This window comes from Lepidothrix coronata, unplaced genomic scaffold (genome assembly GCF_001604755.1).
Source record: "Lepidothrix coronata isolate B3197 unplaced genomic scaffold, Lepidothrix_coronata-1.0 Scaffold27, whole genome shotgun sequence".
In the NCBI taxonomy this organism is placed as follows: domain Eukaryota; kingdom Metazoa; phylum Chordata; class Aves; order Passeriformes; family Pipridae; genus Lepidothrix; species Lepidothrix coronata.
Window position 1 is genome coordinate 5,502,184 of NW_016690207.1, and position 14,339 is coordinate 5,516,522.

The 14,339-nt window shown below is 55.4% G+C and overlaps 2 protein-coding genes across 4 annotated transcripts; one reads left to right on the forward strand and one right to left on the reverse strand.

Annotated features, from left to right (window-relative positions):
- Nucleotides 1–110: 110 nt before the first annotated feature.
- On the reverse strand, nt 111–9,485 carry FAM118B (family with sequence similarity 118 member B). 3 transcript variants are annotated; one of them, XM_017809723.1, is made up of 9 exons: nt 9,445–9,485; nt 9,073–9,106; nt 6,018–6,095; nt 3,787–4,039; nt 2,776–3,003; nt 1,662–1,790; nt 1,107–1,392; nt 600–659; nt 111–513 (listed from the first exon to the last, which is right to left on the reverse strand). In XM_017809723.1, the coding sequence occupies exons 3-9, from the start codon at nt 6,086–6,088 to the stop codon at nt 500–502; spliced, it is 1,041 nt and encodes a 346-aa protein (XP_017665212.1). In that variant the 5' UTR covers nt 6,089–6,095; nt 9,073–9,106; nt 9,445–9,485; the 3' UTR covers nt 111–499. The 3 variants fall into 3 exon arrangements, with proteins under 3 accessions (XP_017665212.1, XP_017665213.1, XP_017665214.1); XM_017809724.1 differs by lacking the exon at nt 9,445–9,485 and having other exon boundaries at nt 6,018–6,229; nt 9,073–9,302; XM_017809725.1 differs by lacking the exon at nt 9,445–9,485 and having other exon boundaries at nt 353–513; nt 1,107–1,311; nt 9,073–9,302.
- Nucleotides 9,486–9,656: 171 nt separating this feature from the next.
- On the forward strand, nt 9,657–14,306 carry TIRAP (TIR domain containing adaptor protein). Its single transcript, XM_017809822.1, has 6 exons — nt 9,657–9,858; nt 12,031–12,114; nt 12,539–12,606; nt 12,825–12,879; nt 13,103–13,699; nt 13,838–14,306. The coding sequence occupies exons 4-6, from the start codon at nt 12,873–12,875 to the stop codon at nt 13,879–13,881; spliced, it is 648 nt and encodes a 215-aa protein (XP_017665311.1). The 5' UTR covers nt 9,657–9,858; nt 12,031–12,114; nt 12,539–12,606; nt 12,825–12,872; the 3' UTR covers nt 13,882–14,306.
- The last annotated feature ends 33 nt before the right edge of the window (nt 14,307–14,339 follow it).

A 14,339-nucleotide genomic window follows, 5' to 3' on the forward strand; every position in this document is an offset into this window, starting at 1 on the left:
TATAAATAACTTGCCTCCAGCCAGGACCGGTTTCCTCCTGGGCTGGGGGCAGAAGAAATCCCACCAGTGTGAGGTGTGAGAGGGCCTGTCAATGACACACCAGCCAAAAGTTCAGTGAGCAGGCCTTTAATACAACTTCAACATACAAAATACTGTACAGTATAAAGACAGGACTAGAAAACTAGAGCTTCCAGTTAAAAAAAAAAAAAAAAAGCTCAAGTTTCATTGTTTTGAAAATTGGAGTACAGAATATAAAAGCACTAGGTATGAAATCAGAGGAGGCTGCAGCTCCCTCGGGGGCACCGCGCTCCGCAGGCACTCGCAGCCCCCCCAGAACCACGATGAGCTACGTTAAACCAGGTGTCTGTCCAAGGAGGCTCTGCCCAGCCTGTTCCCTGCTGGAAGGGTCCTGGCTCCATGGGCTCTGGCCCCCCTGGGGCTGCTGGCCTGGCTTGGGCCCATCCTGGGAGCTCCCCACGGCTCAGGGCAGGGCTGAGGCTCAGGTGCTGCATCCTGGGGGGAAGCAAAGGCTGAAAACCCTCCTGGGACTCCAGGGAGTCACACAGGACAAAGGCTTGGCTTGGGAGAGCCTTCCTTACCTTTTCTCTCAGCATGGGCAGCCGCGGAGCCGTTCAGCTGCTGCCCCTCCTTGGGCACACCTGGGGGAGAGGAGAGAGCAGGGGCAGGTGGAGGTGACTGTGGGGAGCCCCTGTGGGAGCCAGCTGCCCCCGGGGCGGTTTAACCCTCAGAACAGCTGCCAGCAAGGCTCTGGCCAGCAAACCCACTTTCCCCCATTTTTAAGATTTCTGTGTGCACGTTAAAGCACTGGCTTGGGCTGAGCAGTGTGAAGGTCAGCGAGACTGAGATGGCCCTTCAGTAGAAAGGGAACAAACAGCTGCACATGAAAAGCCAAGTTTGGAGGCGTGGGAAGCAGCACAGCTGTTCAAACTGTCGGAACGCAGTGACTTCATAAAAGACCCCAAATACAGCTACGCTTGGAGGCTTTTTTAAAAAAAAAAAGAAAAAGGCTTAAGGAATCTCCATAGAGTGTGGAGAACAGGGGCTATGAACACTGTGAAGTGTCCCCTCAGCCCGTGCCCCCGTACCTGTGCGGCCCCGCATGGCGATCTCGCTCGTCAGCCGCTCGAAGTACTCGGGCAGGTCGGCGTATTCGTCCCCGTAGGAAATCACCTTGATCCCCTTGTCCAGCATGTTCTCACGGAGCTTCTTGAACTCATCCACATCCCCCCTCCGCACCAGCATGAAGTGCTCCAGGTCTGACTTGTGCTTGACAGCCTCTAAAAACAGGGCCTGAAACGTGGTGTCATCAACAGTCCAACCACAGCCCAAGAAGAGGAAGGACTTATTTTCATAGAGCTTCTGAATCTCTCGCTTTAAGAAAGGGAAAGATGTTTTTGGTCAAGGTGAGCTTCATCCTCACAAGAGACAGCACCTGCCTTATCCCTGACGAGGCTCTGCAGCATTGCCATTGTTAAGTCACCCCCAACACAAGCGTGGGGAGGTGTTTTGGCACCTTGGCAGGCTAGAGGATCCACCCCTCTTACTTCCCAAAATGAATTAATTCTTCCTCCACCCTCAGCCCTAACTCAGCTGAGCCTGTGCCCGGGTGACACCAGGCCCAGGACCCCCTGTGGCCTCACCATGACCTCGGTGTTGCGCAGCACGTTCTGGTACCCGGCCGGGTGCAGGACGATGCCGCTGGGGTTGGTGTAGACGCCGTGGATGTGCAGGACACTGAGCTTCCTCTTCTCCTGTGCCCACTCCAGCACCTGCACAACACAGTGCAATGGGAAGACAACGAATCAATACACCAGTTCCAGCAGAAAAAAGGGGAAAAACCCCCCCTATAAATCCTAAGTCAGTGTGTTTCTCAAGCCTACAAAGTTTTATTCTTGGCCTCTGGGCTCTGAGGGAGCTCACCAGCTGACCTCCATTTCAGACAGCCACTTCCCAGGCTCTAAGTTTACTCCTGCAGACCTCAGCTCGTTTAAGCTTGCAGTAATTAGAATGCTTATTTGTAACACTGTAAGTACTTCCAGCCATGTAGATTAAGAGGTCATGCAGGAAACGTGAAGCACAGAAATGAGTCAGAATGGAAAGAGACCAAGGGCTGCACAGCACACACACCTGGGGTACGTTTAACATGCCAACAGAAGGACAAGATGCTCCACACCAGTAAAACCCACGATGAAAAGTTGAAGTGGGCAGATGGCTCAGGGTTTCACAGCCTGACTGGGGCAGGAGGAAGGGACATTTGTGTGAAGTCAGCACCTCTGGCTCTGAGAGCATGGCTGGAGCACGAGCCATTCAGCCATTGCAGAAAGAAGGCACAGGGCAAGAGAGGGCCCTGAAGGCTGCAGCCCCAAACGTGCTCTGTCACCAAAAGCACTTTGCAGCACATGACAAAAATAGAAAGCTCAGCTTTGTGTCTCCCACAGAGTTTCCCATATCAGTTAGAAACATCAAACTCAGCCTTATGTGGAAGCAAGACCAAGCCAAAAGTTTCAAGGACAGAGATCAAAGAAATACCAGGCTGAAGGGCTCCTCCTGAGGACTGGATGGCAGCCAGCAAGCAAAGCACAGCCTTCCAGAAAGGAGCGTTCCTCCCCATTCCTCTGCTCAGCTGCCTCTGCCTGGAGCTTGTCTGACACCAGTTAAAACCATTGCTATCAGTTCAATCCCCTCAGGCAGTGTGGGGGCACATCGTGCAGCATCCCAAGCATAGCCCTGACAAAAGAAACCCTCATCCTTTACCTTCTTTTCATCAGTCAGGTCAAGAGACTCGAGGTGCTTCCCCTGGTGCGCTGCGTACAGCTCCAGCAGGTTATCAAAGTTTGTGGTTAACACAAGGGCCCCGTTTTCCATCAGGTGAAGCACAGACTGAAGCAGCTGCTTCCCAGAATCTTCCATTTTAGATTCCAGGTCATCAAACACCTCGTATAAACAGTCCTTGAAAAAGGTTGAGCGAACGTTGCTTGTGCGCTGGGAAGGGGAGACAGACCGAGATCAGAGCCCTGAACGCCTCGTGCCAAACACCCCATGGAAAACTACCCACGTTTCTCCAAGACCCTGCAAAGCTCTGGGTCCTTGCAGGGCAAACACAGAGCTCTGGCTGCACCAAGGTGGGTTCTCCCCCACAGCACAATCACAGCATCCCAGAATGGTTTGGGTGGGAAGGGGCCTTAAAACTCATCTCGCTCCACCCCCTGCCAAGGGCGGGGACACTTTCCACTAGCCCAGGTTCCTCCAAGCCCTGTCCAATCTGGCCTTGGACACTTCCAGGGATGGGGCAGCCACAGCTTCTCTGGGTAACCTGTGCCAGGACCTCACCACCCTCACAGCCAAGAATTTCCTCCCTATATCCCATTTAACCCTGCCCTCTGGCAGTGGGAAGCCATTCCCGTCGTCCTGTCACACCAGGCCCTTGTAAAAAGTCCCTCTCCATCTTTCTTGTTGGCTCCTTCAGGCACTGGGAGGCCACAATTAGGTCACCCCAGAGCCTTCTCTTCTCCAGGCTGAACAATCCCAATTCTCTCAGCCTTTCCTCATAGCAGAGGGGCTCCATCCCCTGATCCTCTTGGTGAAATACCCCAAATCTGTGTCCACAGCAGAGCTGTGCCTCAGGAACCTGGCACAGCAACCTCCTTGTACATAGAGCAATTGTTGGGGATGGGGGCTCCATTGCTGGAGAACCAAATCTGGCTATTTCCAAGAACCAAATCCCACACTCAAGGAATATTTGTGCAGTGCTGCAGCACAACTGACCGGAGACAGCTTCTGGATAAGGTCATGGGCAACATGAACCAAGTTCTTGTCTTCATGGAGACACTTCTGGAACCGTTTGCTTTCTTCATCTTCCAGGAGATCAAAGTCAATAGCAGCATCCAGGAGGGCCTGGATCAGCCCCTTCCAAGACTTCAGTGCTGGGACCTGGGGAGCAACTGCAGCACTAATTCCTGTCCCAATCACCAGAACGAGTTCCTGAGGCTTCTTGGTTTTGAGGCTTGGCAACAGCTTCCTGCAAGAGGAGAAAGGAGCACAGCTGGTACCACCATGGATGGAGGAGTGTCTGGGGTGGTGGGACACACAAACCGAGGGTGAAGGAGGTACCCCCTGCCTGAATTTGGAGTCAACATGTCCATTAGGACCCTCTGATAAACAAAGGATGAGAGGAGCAGCTCGGTATCCCTAAAAGACAGCATGCAGCTCATGGATCAGCAGCACAAATGCTCACAGCATGAGGTATATAATTACAACACACTTGGAAGTCCAGTCTGTTACTGGGATGGTTACTGGGGAAGTCAGTGATGCTTCTGAAGCAAAGTTAATCCGATGAGAATTTGGAATAAGGGAAGTCTTGTTAATACAAGTTACCTGGAAGCTTGAGGGAAAGCTGGAGGCCCTGGGAAAGGTGTGGTGAGCACTAAGGAATTAGACACACACACTCTACATCCCAGGACAAAGTGTGGATGGGACTCACATGGGGAGGGAACACCACCTGGTTCAAACAAGGTGCAGAACAGAGGCCTGGACACAGCAGCCCCATCTATCCCAGCACAGAAGGAAGGAAGGGAAGGCTTCCTCCCAGCTCTGCCCTGGAGGGGACCTTCCCACCTCCCAGCCTGTTTGCTGAGCCCCCTGAACTGCACCAGCAACCCCTTCCCTGTGACACCTGCAATGTCAGCGGGATGCTCCAGGCCAATCTTTTGGAAGCCCAGATGGATACAGAGTCACATGAAAGAGCTGCAGGGCTGTATTCTCCTTCCTCCTGCTCCCATCTTCCACATTTTCCTGGCTTTACACCTGCACAGTGCTTTAAAACGTGACATGTGTCATGTACTGAGCAGATGTGTTGCTCCTTGCCTTTGCCTTGCCCTGTGTCCAGCTGCTTTTCTGCAGCAGGGGCCTGGCTGCAGCTTCCCAGAGGGTTGGAGCAGCAGCCCAGGGAAGCAGCTCACTTGGAAGGAATGGGTTTTATCAGCAAACACGTGATATTTAGTGAGAAGGGGAGAGGAAACCGACACCACACAGATGGAGCTTTGCTTTCCCTCAGCTCCTGCCTGTGAAAACAGACACGTTAACCCTTTCCTCGAGGAGGGCCCCACTGTCAGTGCTGATAAACAGTTTAATTTGGGGACTGCAGGCCTCACACACAAGGAATAAATCAGTATTCATGCTAATGAGCTACTATGAAAACACTGAAATCCAGTGGGACTGGGACTGAAATCCAAAATAATAACAAATAGCCAAGTCTTAATGTCCTGCATGACATCTCTGAAAGAGGCATTCCACTCCCTGCTGACAAATACACTTGTTTCTGCCCTGATATTCTGAGCAAGGGAAAAATAATCTCCCGGCCTCTTTTCTGCTCATTCCATGGTCACTGAACAACCTTGAGACCACACAGCCCTGTGTGGTCCTGCAGCCCTCCAGAGCTCATAAATAAGTCAGATTAGCGGGAGACAACTCCCCAGATGAATTAGCTGCTTGTTCATGCCTGAACTTCTGAGCTCGCGGCAGCCCCAGTCCCAGCCTTGGACAGGAGTGTGGGTGTGCCCCACTCAGGTCCCCACGCACAGAACTGTAACACGACCTATTTCTTAGCACGGGGAGCCTCCAGAGCACAGTTATTCAGCCTTTACATGCAGCTTAATCACATTAATTTATGTAACTGCCTGGGAACCACCATCCAGCTCAAGTGAAGGAGCACAACCACCGTGTCTGACCTGACCTCGCGTGCAGACAGGACAGTAAAACACAGCTCTGAGGGCAACCCCACACCCTGGCTGAGGGTTAAACTCCCAAAAAAGCACATCCTGGGCGGGAAGGCCTTTGTTCCACAGGAGGCCCATGGCACAGCCAGAGTCAGCACGTGGTTCTTGGATCGGGAAGCGAAACGGCCGCGGGCGCCAGGGGTCACAATCCTTAAAGAACAAAGCGAGGCAAAGGAAAAAGCTCTTGTGGGGAGAAATTCACTGGAGCATAATTAAATTTACCTGGGCTTCTTTGCAGGTGGCATTCCATCTTCCAACAAGGTTTCCTTGCCCAGGCTCACCGTAGAAGCCATCCAGTTTCTATGGCAGACAAATCACCACAGGCAAAGTCACTACACATCCACAGCACCACCTGGACAGCAGGTTTTTGCGGAGCCAGCTTTGCACAGGCGAATAAATCCCGGGTTTGTTATCGTTCTCAGGTCACCTTTGGGCTGAGAATTGCACAGTTTTGTCTCTGGACTTTGCCCCACTGTCTCATCCACTTCCTTCACCTCCTTTACCATAAAATCAGGGGCTGTTTTGCACAGCCAGGTGGGATCTGTCCCGGCACTGCAGCGTTTCACCGGAGAGCCCAGACCTCGGAGCAGTGCTCCCCCTCTTTCCCAGCAAGGCCTGTCAGCAAACTTGCCACTTGGGAAACAGTGGGAGGGAAGAAAAGACAAAAAGATTTCTGTTGGCTCCGAAAAGCCACGGAGAGTGTTTCATTCCCTGGTGATGAGGGAAGGCTTTCCCAGCCCACCATGCGCCTGCAGGCGCTGGGAAACGGCCTCAAAGCCCACGGAAAGGAAGTGGAGTCTGAGAACTCTTTCAACAGCCTGTGACACGAGACACAAAAGGCCTGCCAGCACACAGTCCTCTCCCAAGCTGCTTCTCCCAAATAAGTCTATGAAAAGGAAACGAAAGCGGACAGAGCTGTTCAACCTCCTCTGCTTTTTTTCTTGCCAATTGTAATGAAGAGTCCAGCACAAACTCTGTGAGACACAAGGCTTTTGCCCAGAGGGAACGCTGGGGGAGAGCTGCTGACCCCAAAATCACAGGGGTTTGCAGCCTTGGGGCAGATTTGAGGGTTTGTCCTACAAACAAGGTGCTGCGATTGCTCCCCAGCAGCAGAGTAGGTGACACAGATTCCATGAGAAATCATCCCAGTATTCTAGGAAACCACAAGCTTTCAACGCTGGATGAGAACAGGGCACAGAGACTCTGGCAGATGCTCAGACACACCCTGTGTGCAGCCTTTCCTTCCTGACCACCTTGGAAAACTGCACAATGGAATCAGGGAATGTTTTGGGTTGGACAGGACCTTAAAGCCCATCTGGTTCCACCCCCATGCCATGGGGGATACTTTCCACTAGGCCAGGTTGCTCAATAATAAATCATTAAAACACCTCAGAGAGCTGGTTTTCACCCCCTGCCTCCTTAAACACCACTGAACACATTCTAAACTGGATATAATTTAAGTTCATATTATCTTTGGGTTGTGAATTATCAGCTAAGCCTCAAATATCAAGGCTTGTAAACTGGCCTTCCCCTGTTTGCTACCTCCTGCCTCAGCACCACTCCTGCCTCAGCACCACTCCTACCTCACTCCCCCCACGCATTCCCAGGCCATCAGCAGCAGGAGTGGAGCCATCAAATCAGTTTTTAAGTGCCTCTAAAGCAATAAGGACACTTCAAAAGTCATTTTGAACTCAGGGAAAAACACCTTTTAGAATTATAATCACCAAGAAACGGTTGTCTGATATAACCACCTTCAACCTTCATTTCTATTTAGTGCAGAGAGCCAAAAAGGAACAAAAAAATCCATTATACATGCAGCCTAAAAAAAGTTCTTACTTCTCTTACTAACCAAAAACGTTCTTATTTCTCTTAAAAACAAGCCATAAAGGTTTAGCCAAGAAACAGAAACCTCCAGGTTTCAGGCCTGGGGAGAAGCTCTGATCCCCAGGGAGATGGATCATGCCCACACACCCGGGGTAGCCAAAATTAAATGGAATTACCTCAGAGCTTGGCACTGCCATGGGGAAAAACACCCCAGGTACCACAGGACCCCCTTGGGAACACAGGTGCCATGGAGGAGAGGGAGCCACGGGCACTTACAAGATAAGAAGCGTCTCTCCAGCCTTATCCAGATGTCAGAAACCTTCCAGCTATTTGGACTACAGGGAGTTGCAGGGTCTGTAAAGATCACACTCCATGGATTCCTGGCTCAGCTGCCCCGTTCCCCTGTGCCAGCCTTGTCTCCATCACCTTTACCAGGGACACTAAGAGGGTTCTCCTTCCCCTCCACACTACACAAATCTCTTACTTTATCCTAAAGACTTCCAGAAAGGAACCATCAGCTTTAAACCACGGCCAAGCCACCAGCACTGGGTGAACCCAAGCACAGCCACTCCCTGTATGACACAAACATATCCAGCTGCAGGATCTCCAGGTGTATCCCAGATAAAAGCAAATACCTGAGCACAGCGTGTCAAACCAAGGCTGAGGCTCACACAGGGTGTTCATTTACAAAAACCCCGCTGTAACTGTACAAAACACGACCACAGCCCTCAACCTGCAGAACCGAAATGGGGAATTAACGGGATGTTTTCCCCACCACCTCATGGGGAAGTCACTGCCGAAACCACCTCCACGCTCAGCACCCAACAAAAGAGAAGCTACACCTGGATATCGAAGCTGAAGCCAAGTGATCCAGCTCTGTGCTGGAAGATGGGCTCCTGCAGAGCAGCCCCTGCCAGTTCCATACAGAAACAAGTACAAATCCATTGCTCATCCATTATTTTTAGCTTCTTTGAGTGCTGAGCAGAACCACCACCAGCGAGGGCGTCATTCAGAGCTCCTTTCTCAACCCAGCAGCTTTGGGATAAGATGGTTTAGACCCCCTATGTTTCAGCCTGAAGTTGGGCTGGCCCTGGCCAATTCCCAAGCTCTGTCCCTCCACGTGGGATCTGCAATTGGAGGTGGATCAGAACCACCCCAGAAGGGCACAGGCTGCAGGGACAGTGGGACCGAGGAGGACAAGCCCTGCTCCTCCCACGCCACAAGAACTCCAGGTTCAGCCCCCTCGGGTGCGAGTTAAAACACACCAGAGGTTTTCATTCAACGCTGTGATCCTCCACGTGCTTCCATGGGCAAGGAGAGGGAGTGACACAGCAAAGCCCGGCAGAGCTCTGTATCCCAGAGCTCCCACAGGAGCCCGCCGGCTTTCCAGGAGTGACTCCGGGAAGGGAAGCGGGCAGGGGGTTCACACCGCCAGGGATGCCCGAGGCCTTACCTGTCCTCTCCGCCGCGCCCCCTCCTCGCTAAACCTGCGGGAAAAGCAACAACACGAGCACTCAGCGGGCGGGGAGGAGGCCGAGGCTCCTTCCCGGAGGGGGAACATCCATGAAAACGGGCTTTTATAGAGAGCGAGGGCGCGGAGCGGGGAGGTAGACACAACCGATCCGCAGCGCCGTCAGAGGTCCCCCAGTCCCCCCGGGCTCATCCCCGGCCCCCTCGGGCTCCTCCGGCCCCCCCACCCCGAGGCCGCCCCGTCCCCTCACGGCGGCCATGGGACCCCCCCCACGACAGCATGGTGGCCGCTGTCGCCATGGCAACCGCCCCGTCCCCATGGCAACCACCCCCGCCGCGCGCGCCCGGGACGCACCTGGCGCCGCGCGCGCGGCCCCATTGAGGACACGCCGCCGCGCCGCGCGCAGCGCGCAGCCGCCTCGCGCCCGGTCACGCCCCCCCGCGGCGATTGGCCCGCCCCCTCTCGCCCCGCCCACCCATGGGCTCCCAGCGGAAGGGGCGGGATCCGGCGTGGGAAACACGGCGGGTGTTCTCGCGAGGCTTCGCGGATCTATAAAAGGCGGCGGGCGCATGCGTGATGCACTCGTGGGCTGTGAGGTGGTGGTGGCCGCGTGGTGGTGTGAGGGGCCGGGTCTGGTATCGCGATTTAGACCCCTCTGCCTGGGACAACTGTTGTGGGCTTGGCGGTGCCCCTGTGCCCTGTTACCCCTTCAGCCACCTGCCGCCGTCTGCGTTCGGGTCTGCGCGACAGCGTCTCCAGCCCAGCGAGGTACAAGTGGTGCCCGGCCCTGGGGGGGCCGCTACGATGCCTTCAGGCATCTCTGTGTCGGAATTTGGGTGTATTTGGAGCTTTCCAGGGAGAAAAGCTATTCTTTGGCTTCTGGGTAGCTGCGCATCGCTTTGTATTGGCGCCAGAAGTGAAAGCACGTTGATCGTCTATTTAGGGGGGAAATCGGCTTTATTTTCTCACCCGAACACCTGCCTTGCAGCACCCGGTCTTCACCATTTCCTAATTCCCCAGGCAATCTCGCAAACCGCGGGCTCCCCGTGATGACTGACCTGAAATTCGTGCTGCAGGGATTTCAGCGTGGTGCTGGTGGGTCCAGGCACGCTGTGAATCGAGCCGTGCCTGCTTAATTGCTCTTAATTACTCCTTTAAGAATAGTTATGTTATCGCTGATGCAGGTGGAGGCGCTGCCCGTCGGGACTTGGGTTTGTGGGTTCACCCTCGCTCAGGTTCCCCCTCTGGGGCAGCCCGGGGGGGTTTCCAGGTGAGGTGACTCACACGGGCAGGTGACTCGCCCTCCTCTGGGCCGTGTCCTCGGGCAGGGAGTTGGTTTTTGGGGCGGTGGCAGCAGTGTCAGGGCGGGGATTAATGGGAAATGGGTCACAAGGGGACGAGCTGTGTCCTCGGGGAGGTCAGAGAACTTGGGGTTTATCCCTGAAGGAAACAGTTGCCTCCAGGCATGGAGGTGTGGGGGTTTGTCATCCCAGTTGACCTGCAAGCAGATGGAGGGGCACTGGGGTCATATTTTGGGGTGAGGGCAGGTGAAGCAGCCCTGAAATGTGGGTGATGGGCGCTGACCATCTTCTCCATGAATGTGTTGAGTCAAGTGAGTGCTGCTGTCTCCCAAGGCTGGGTTGGATGGGGCTTGGTGCAACCTGGCCTAAGTGGAAGGTGTCCCTGCCCATGGCAGGGGGGTGGAATGAGTTGAGATGAGCTTTAAATCCCTTTGAACCCAAACCATTCTGGGATTCCATGGTTTGCTGTGCTGGGGTAGAGGTGAGGACCCACCTTGGTGGGGCCCTGGCCCAGCTCCTTTAGGGTGGGGGCCCCACAGTTGCAGTCACAGTACTGTGTGCAGTGAGGGTGTGATGGCCATCACTGCTTCAGGTGAACAGTGGGAAATGCTGACCCATCTTCATGCTCAGGACCTCCCCATGCTCACCTTGGAGATGCTCCTGTGTGAGTGCCAGGGCCATCTTCTCCAGAGGTCCCAGGGATACCAGGAGCCTCTGCAGGTGCTTGTAGGTCAGGGGGGCTTTGCTGTCATTCAAGGTGAGGTGGGAGAGGCTCAGCACTGGGGCTGGACCTCCAGTCACCCACCTCCCGGTGTCACAGGGGGTGTGGGAGACCTCCTGGATCACCCCCAGCCACCAGCTCAGGCATGGTGGGCAGAGGCTCCTCAGAGGTCACCACGTTGTCCTGCAGCGTGGGAGACATGGGGAACACATCTGGGCAGCCCCGTGCCAGGAACATCCTGTCAGGGAGCTGGGTGGGCATGCAGGCTCTTGAGACCCCCCCAAATCCCTGGAAGGTGGCACCAGGACTCACCTGGAGCCTGTCTCCCCCAGGGCATGGAGGAGGAACTGGAGGGGTTGAAGGTGATGAGGGGATGAAGGCAGTGGCTGCCACCAGCAGCAACGGGCGGATGTGACCTGGGAAAGGAGAGATACAGGGAGGATTTCTGGGGAAAAAAAATGCCTTTTCTGGTAAATTTAACTCTTAAATAAGCGGGAGTGGCAGACATGGAAGCAGGGAGTGGGCGGGTCCGGGTGCCGGGAGGGCTGGTCATGGTGACACACCGGCAGTGAGGGCAGTGGCGGATGTGGGAGGGAGGCCCTGGGGAGGCCTGGCTTCCCCTCCCCGCGGTCCCAGCTCACTTCCCCTGCCTGCTTTCACGTGCCCCGGCCGAGGCTGGAGCTGCTGCCAGCCGGGGGCACTCTGGGGAGCGGGCACTGGAGAGACGGGGAAGCTCCTCCACTCTGTCCCTGGGAAGCCGGTGGCTGCCCCTGTCCTCCCTTCCACCTTGGGGCAGTTTCATTGGGAAGCACTTCTGGATGTGGAAGCTGTAAGGATGGATCAGCCTTGCCATTCACTGCGGATCCCATCGGACTCCAGAGTGAACACACTGCATTCTATCTCTGTTTTCCCACCTAGGTAATCCCAGATCTTTTTTCTTGACGAACCCAGGGGCTGATGCATCCCCCTTCCCTGCTGTGGTGCCAGACCCCTGCATTCCAGGTGGGTATCTCCCAAACTTCCCCACACCGTTCGCTGTCCACGCTCATTGTTCCAGATATACTGTGGCACTGTGGTTTCCATGGCTGTGCCGAGATCCTGCTGCATTTTCCAAGTCCTGCTCTGTTCTTGGAGTAGGGGAAAGGCTTCAGTGTGACTTGGGGCGTATAGTTTTGGGAGGGATGATGCCAGCAGTGGGAAACAGCAGCTGTTTCCCATGTTGCTACTCCTGGGTTCCCTCGGGGAGGGTCTGGGCACCTCAAACGGTGCTGGGAGCACGATGCCAGGGTATGGGATGGCAGGAGCTAGCAGGGAACAGGCAGGAATGGCAGATGGCATTAAGGATGCACAGCTCTGGGCATCACCCACACTGTCTCTGGTTTGCCAGCAGCCAGTCCATCCCTGCTGATCCTTCTCCCTTCCACAGGATCCTTTCCCCGCTGCCAGGAATGAGGGTCTCTCCTGCCTGTTGGTTCTCGGCCTTGCTCGCTGCAGGTGTGTATCTCCAGCACAGGGAAACGCTCCTTCACAGCAAAGTTTGGGAAGGCAGATGTGGAAAACCCTGCTGGGGGTGATTTTGGGGCTACTTGAGAACACCCCAGAGCTCTACATTCCCTGGAACAGACCCTGCTGAGCTCCTGGGGATGAGACCCACCACAGAACCGTTCCTGCTCTCCTCATATATGTCTTTTATCCTTCTTTTCTGCTCCCAGGAGAGGATTCCCACTGGCCACCGGCAGCTGAGCAGCGTGCTGCCCACTATGGCTGGTGAGTGTGGGAATAAACCCTGGCTCCATCCCCTCCGTGATGTGACAGCGTCCAGGTGTCAGTGGCAGCTGAGGTTGTGGGACCAGGGTGGTTTTGGGGGGGCAGAGTGAGATCCTGCCCAGCCCTTCCCACCTGGAGGCATCCTGCTGATCTGGCCTTGCTGTGCTTGGGAAGCCCACGGCTTGCTGAGCCCCCCAGACCTCACTGCAGTCTCACTCCACAGGCTGGTTTAGGCGGCTCCTGCACAAGCCCAAGCCCAGCTCAGTGGAGAGCAGCCTCAACTCCAGCCACTCTGCTTCATCCTCACCTTCCTCCTCCTCCTCCTCCTCTGCCAAGAGCTCCAGCTCCTCGGCCACCAGCTCCATCCCGCTGTCGCCTGTGCTGGTGCCGGACATCAGCGCCTCGGACAGCCCCCGGTGGGGCAAGAGCTACGACGTGTGCGTGTGCCACAGCGAGGAGGACCTGGAGCTGGTGGAGGAGCTGGTGTCCTACCTGGAGGGGCAGCCCGAGAGCCTGCGCTGTTTCCTGCAGCTGCGGGACGCGGCGGCGGGCAGCGCGCTGGGCACGGAGCTGTGTGACGCCGTGCGGGGCAGCCACTGCTGGGTCCTGCTCATCACCCCCGCCTTCCTGAGGGACCCCTGGTGCCAGTTCCAGATGCACCAGGCGCTGGCCGAGGCCCCCATGGCCAACGGGCGCACCATCCCGGTGCTGAGGGGCGTGGATCGCAGGGAGTACCCCAAGGAGCTGCGGAACATCTACTACATCTCCATGGCGCTGAAGGAGAACAGCTTCAGGCAGATCAGGGACACCATCCTGCGCTGTGAGTATCCTCTGGGATGCTGGTCAGACATCACTCTGTTGGGATAAGGACCATGGGAGGTGACCAGATGCCATAAGTTTATTTAAAGAGTTGATTTTTAGGTTAATTGGTTGCTAATGGGGCTTATCGGCTTTGCAGACCTTCAGGAGCTGTGCCGGAGCTCCACGAGTGGGATGGAGTAGTGCTGGGAGCAGGCTGATGCATCCCCATGGATATCACGGAGCTGTCACCTCCAGGTCTGGATGCAGCCATGTCCCGATGGACCCACCACACTGAGCCACTCTGAGCAGACCTGGGAAGCCAGAACGGGGAGTTCCTCACCTCTGTGGGGGACAGTGTGCTGGTGGTGTGACCTCCATCCAGTAGCTGAAACCCCCCTGGCAGGGACAGGGACATCCATCATGCAAACACTAAGCTCTGACATCGGGTGGGTCTGGGGATCTCCAGAGCTCCTTGTGGCGCTGGTGTTCCCTGTCCTGAGGGGCTCTGACACCCCCGGGACCCCCGCTGAGCTGACATGGTGCCCGCTGGGCTGCGGGCAGGACAAGGCAGGGTAGACGTTGCACGGGATCGTCAGGACTACGAAAATGCAGAAGTTTTAAATTTTTCTGGTTTTCCTGATTCTTTATTTTTGTCTCCA

What these genes read in the sequence shown, in the direction of transcription:
- FAM118B (XM_017809723.1), bottom strand. Translation starts at nt 6,088, where the DNA reads ATGGCTTCTACGGTGAGCCTGGGCAAGGAAACCTTGTTGGAAGATGGA. An exon ending in CCACCTGCAAAGAAGCCCAG is followed by an intron (nt 4,040 to 6,017) that starts GTAAATTTAATT and finishes CTCCTCTTGCAG; the next exon opens with GAAGCTGTTGCCAAGCCTCA. An exon ending in CGCCATGCGGGGCCGCACAG is followed by an intron (nt 660 to 1,106) that starts GTACGGGGGCAC and finishes CCTCTCCCCCAG; the next exon opens with GTGTGCCCAAGGAGGGGCAG.
- TIRAP (XM_017809822.1), top strand. An exon ending in CAGGGACACCATCCTGCGCT is followed by an intron (nt 13,700 to 13,837) that starts GTGAGTATCCTC and finishes TCGGCTTTGCAG; the next exon opens with ACCTTCAGGAGCTGTGCCGG.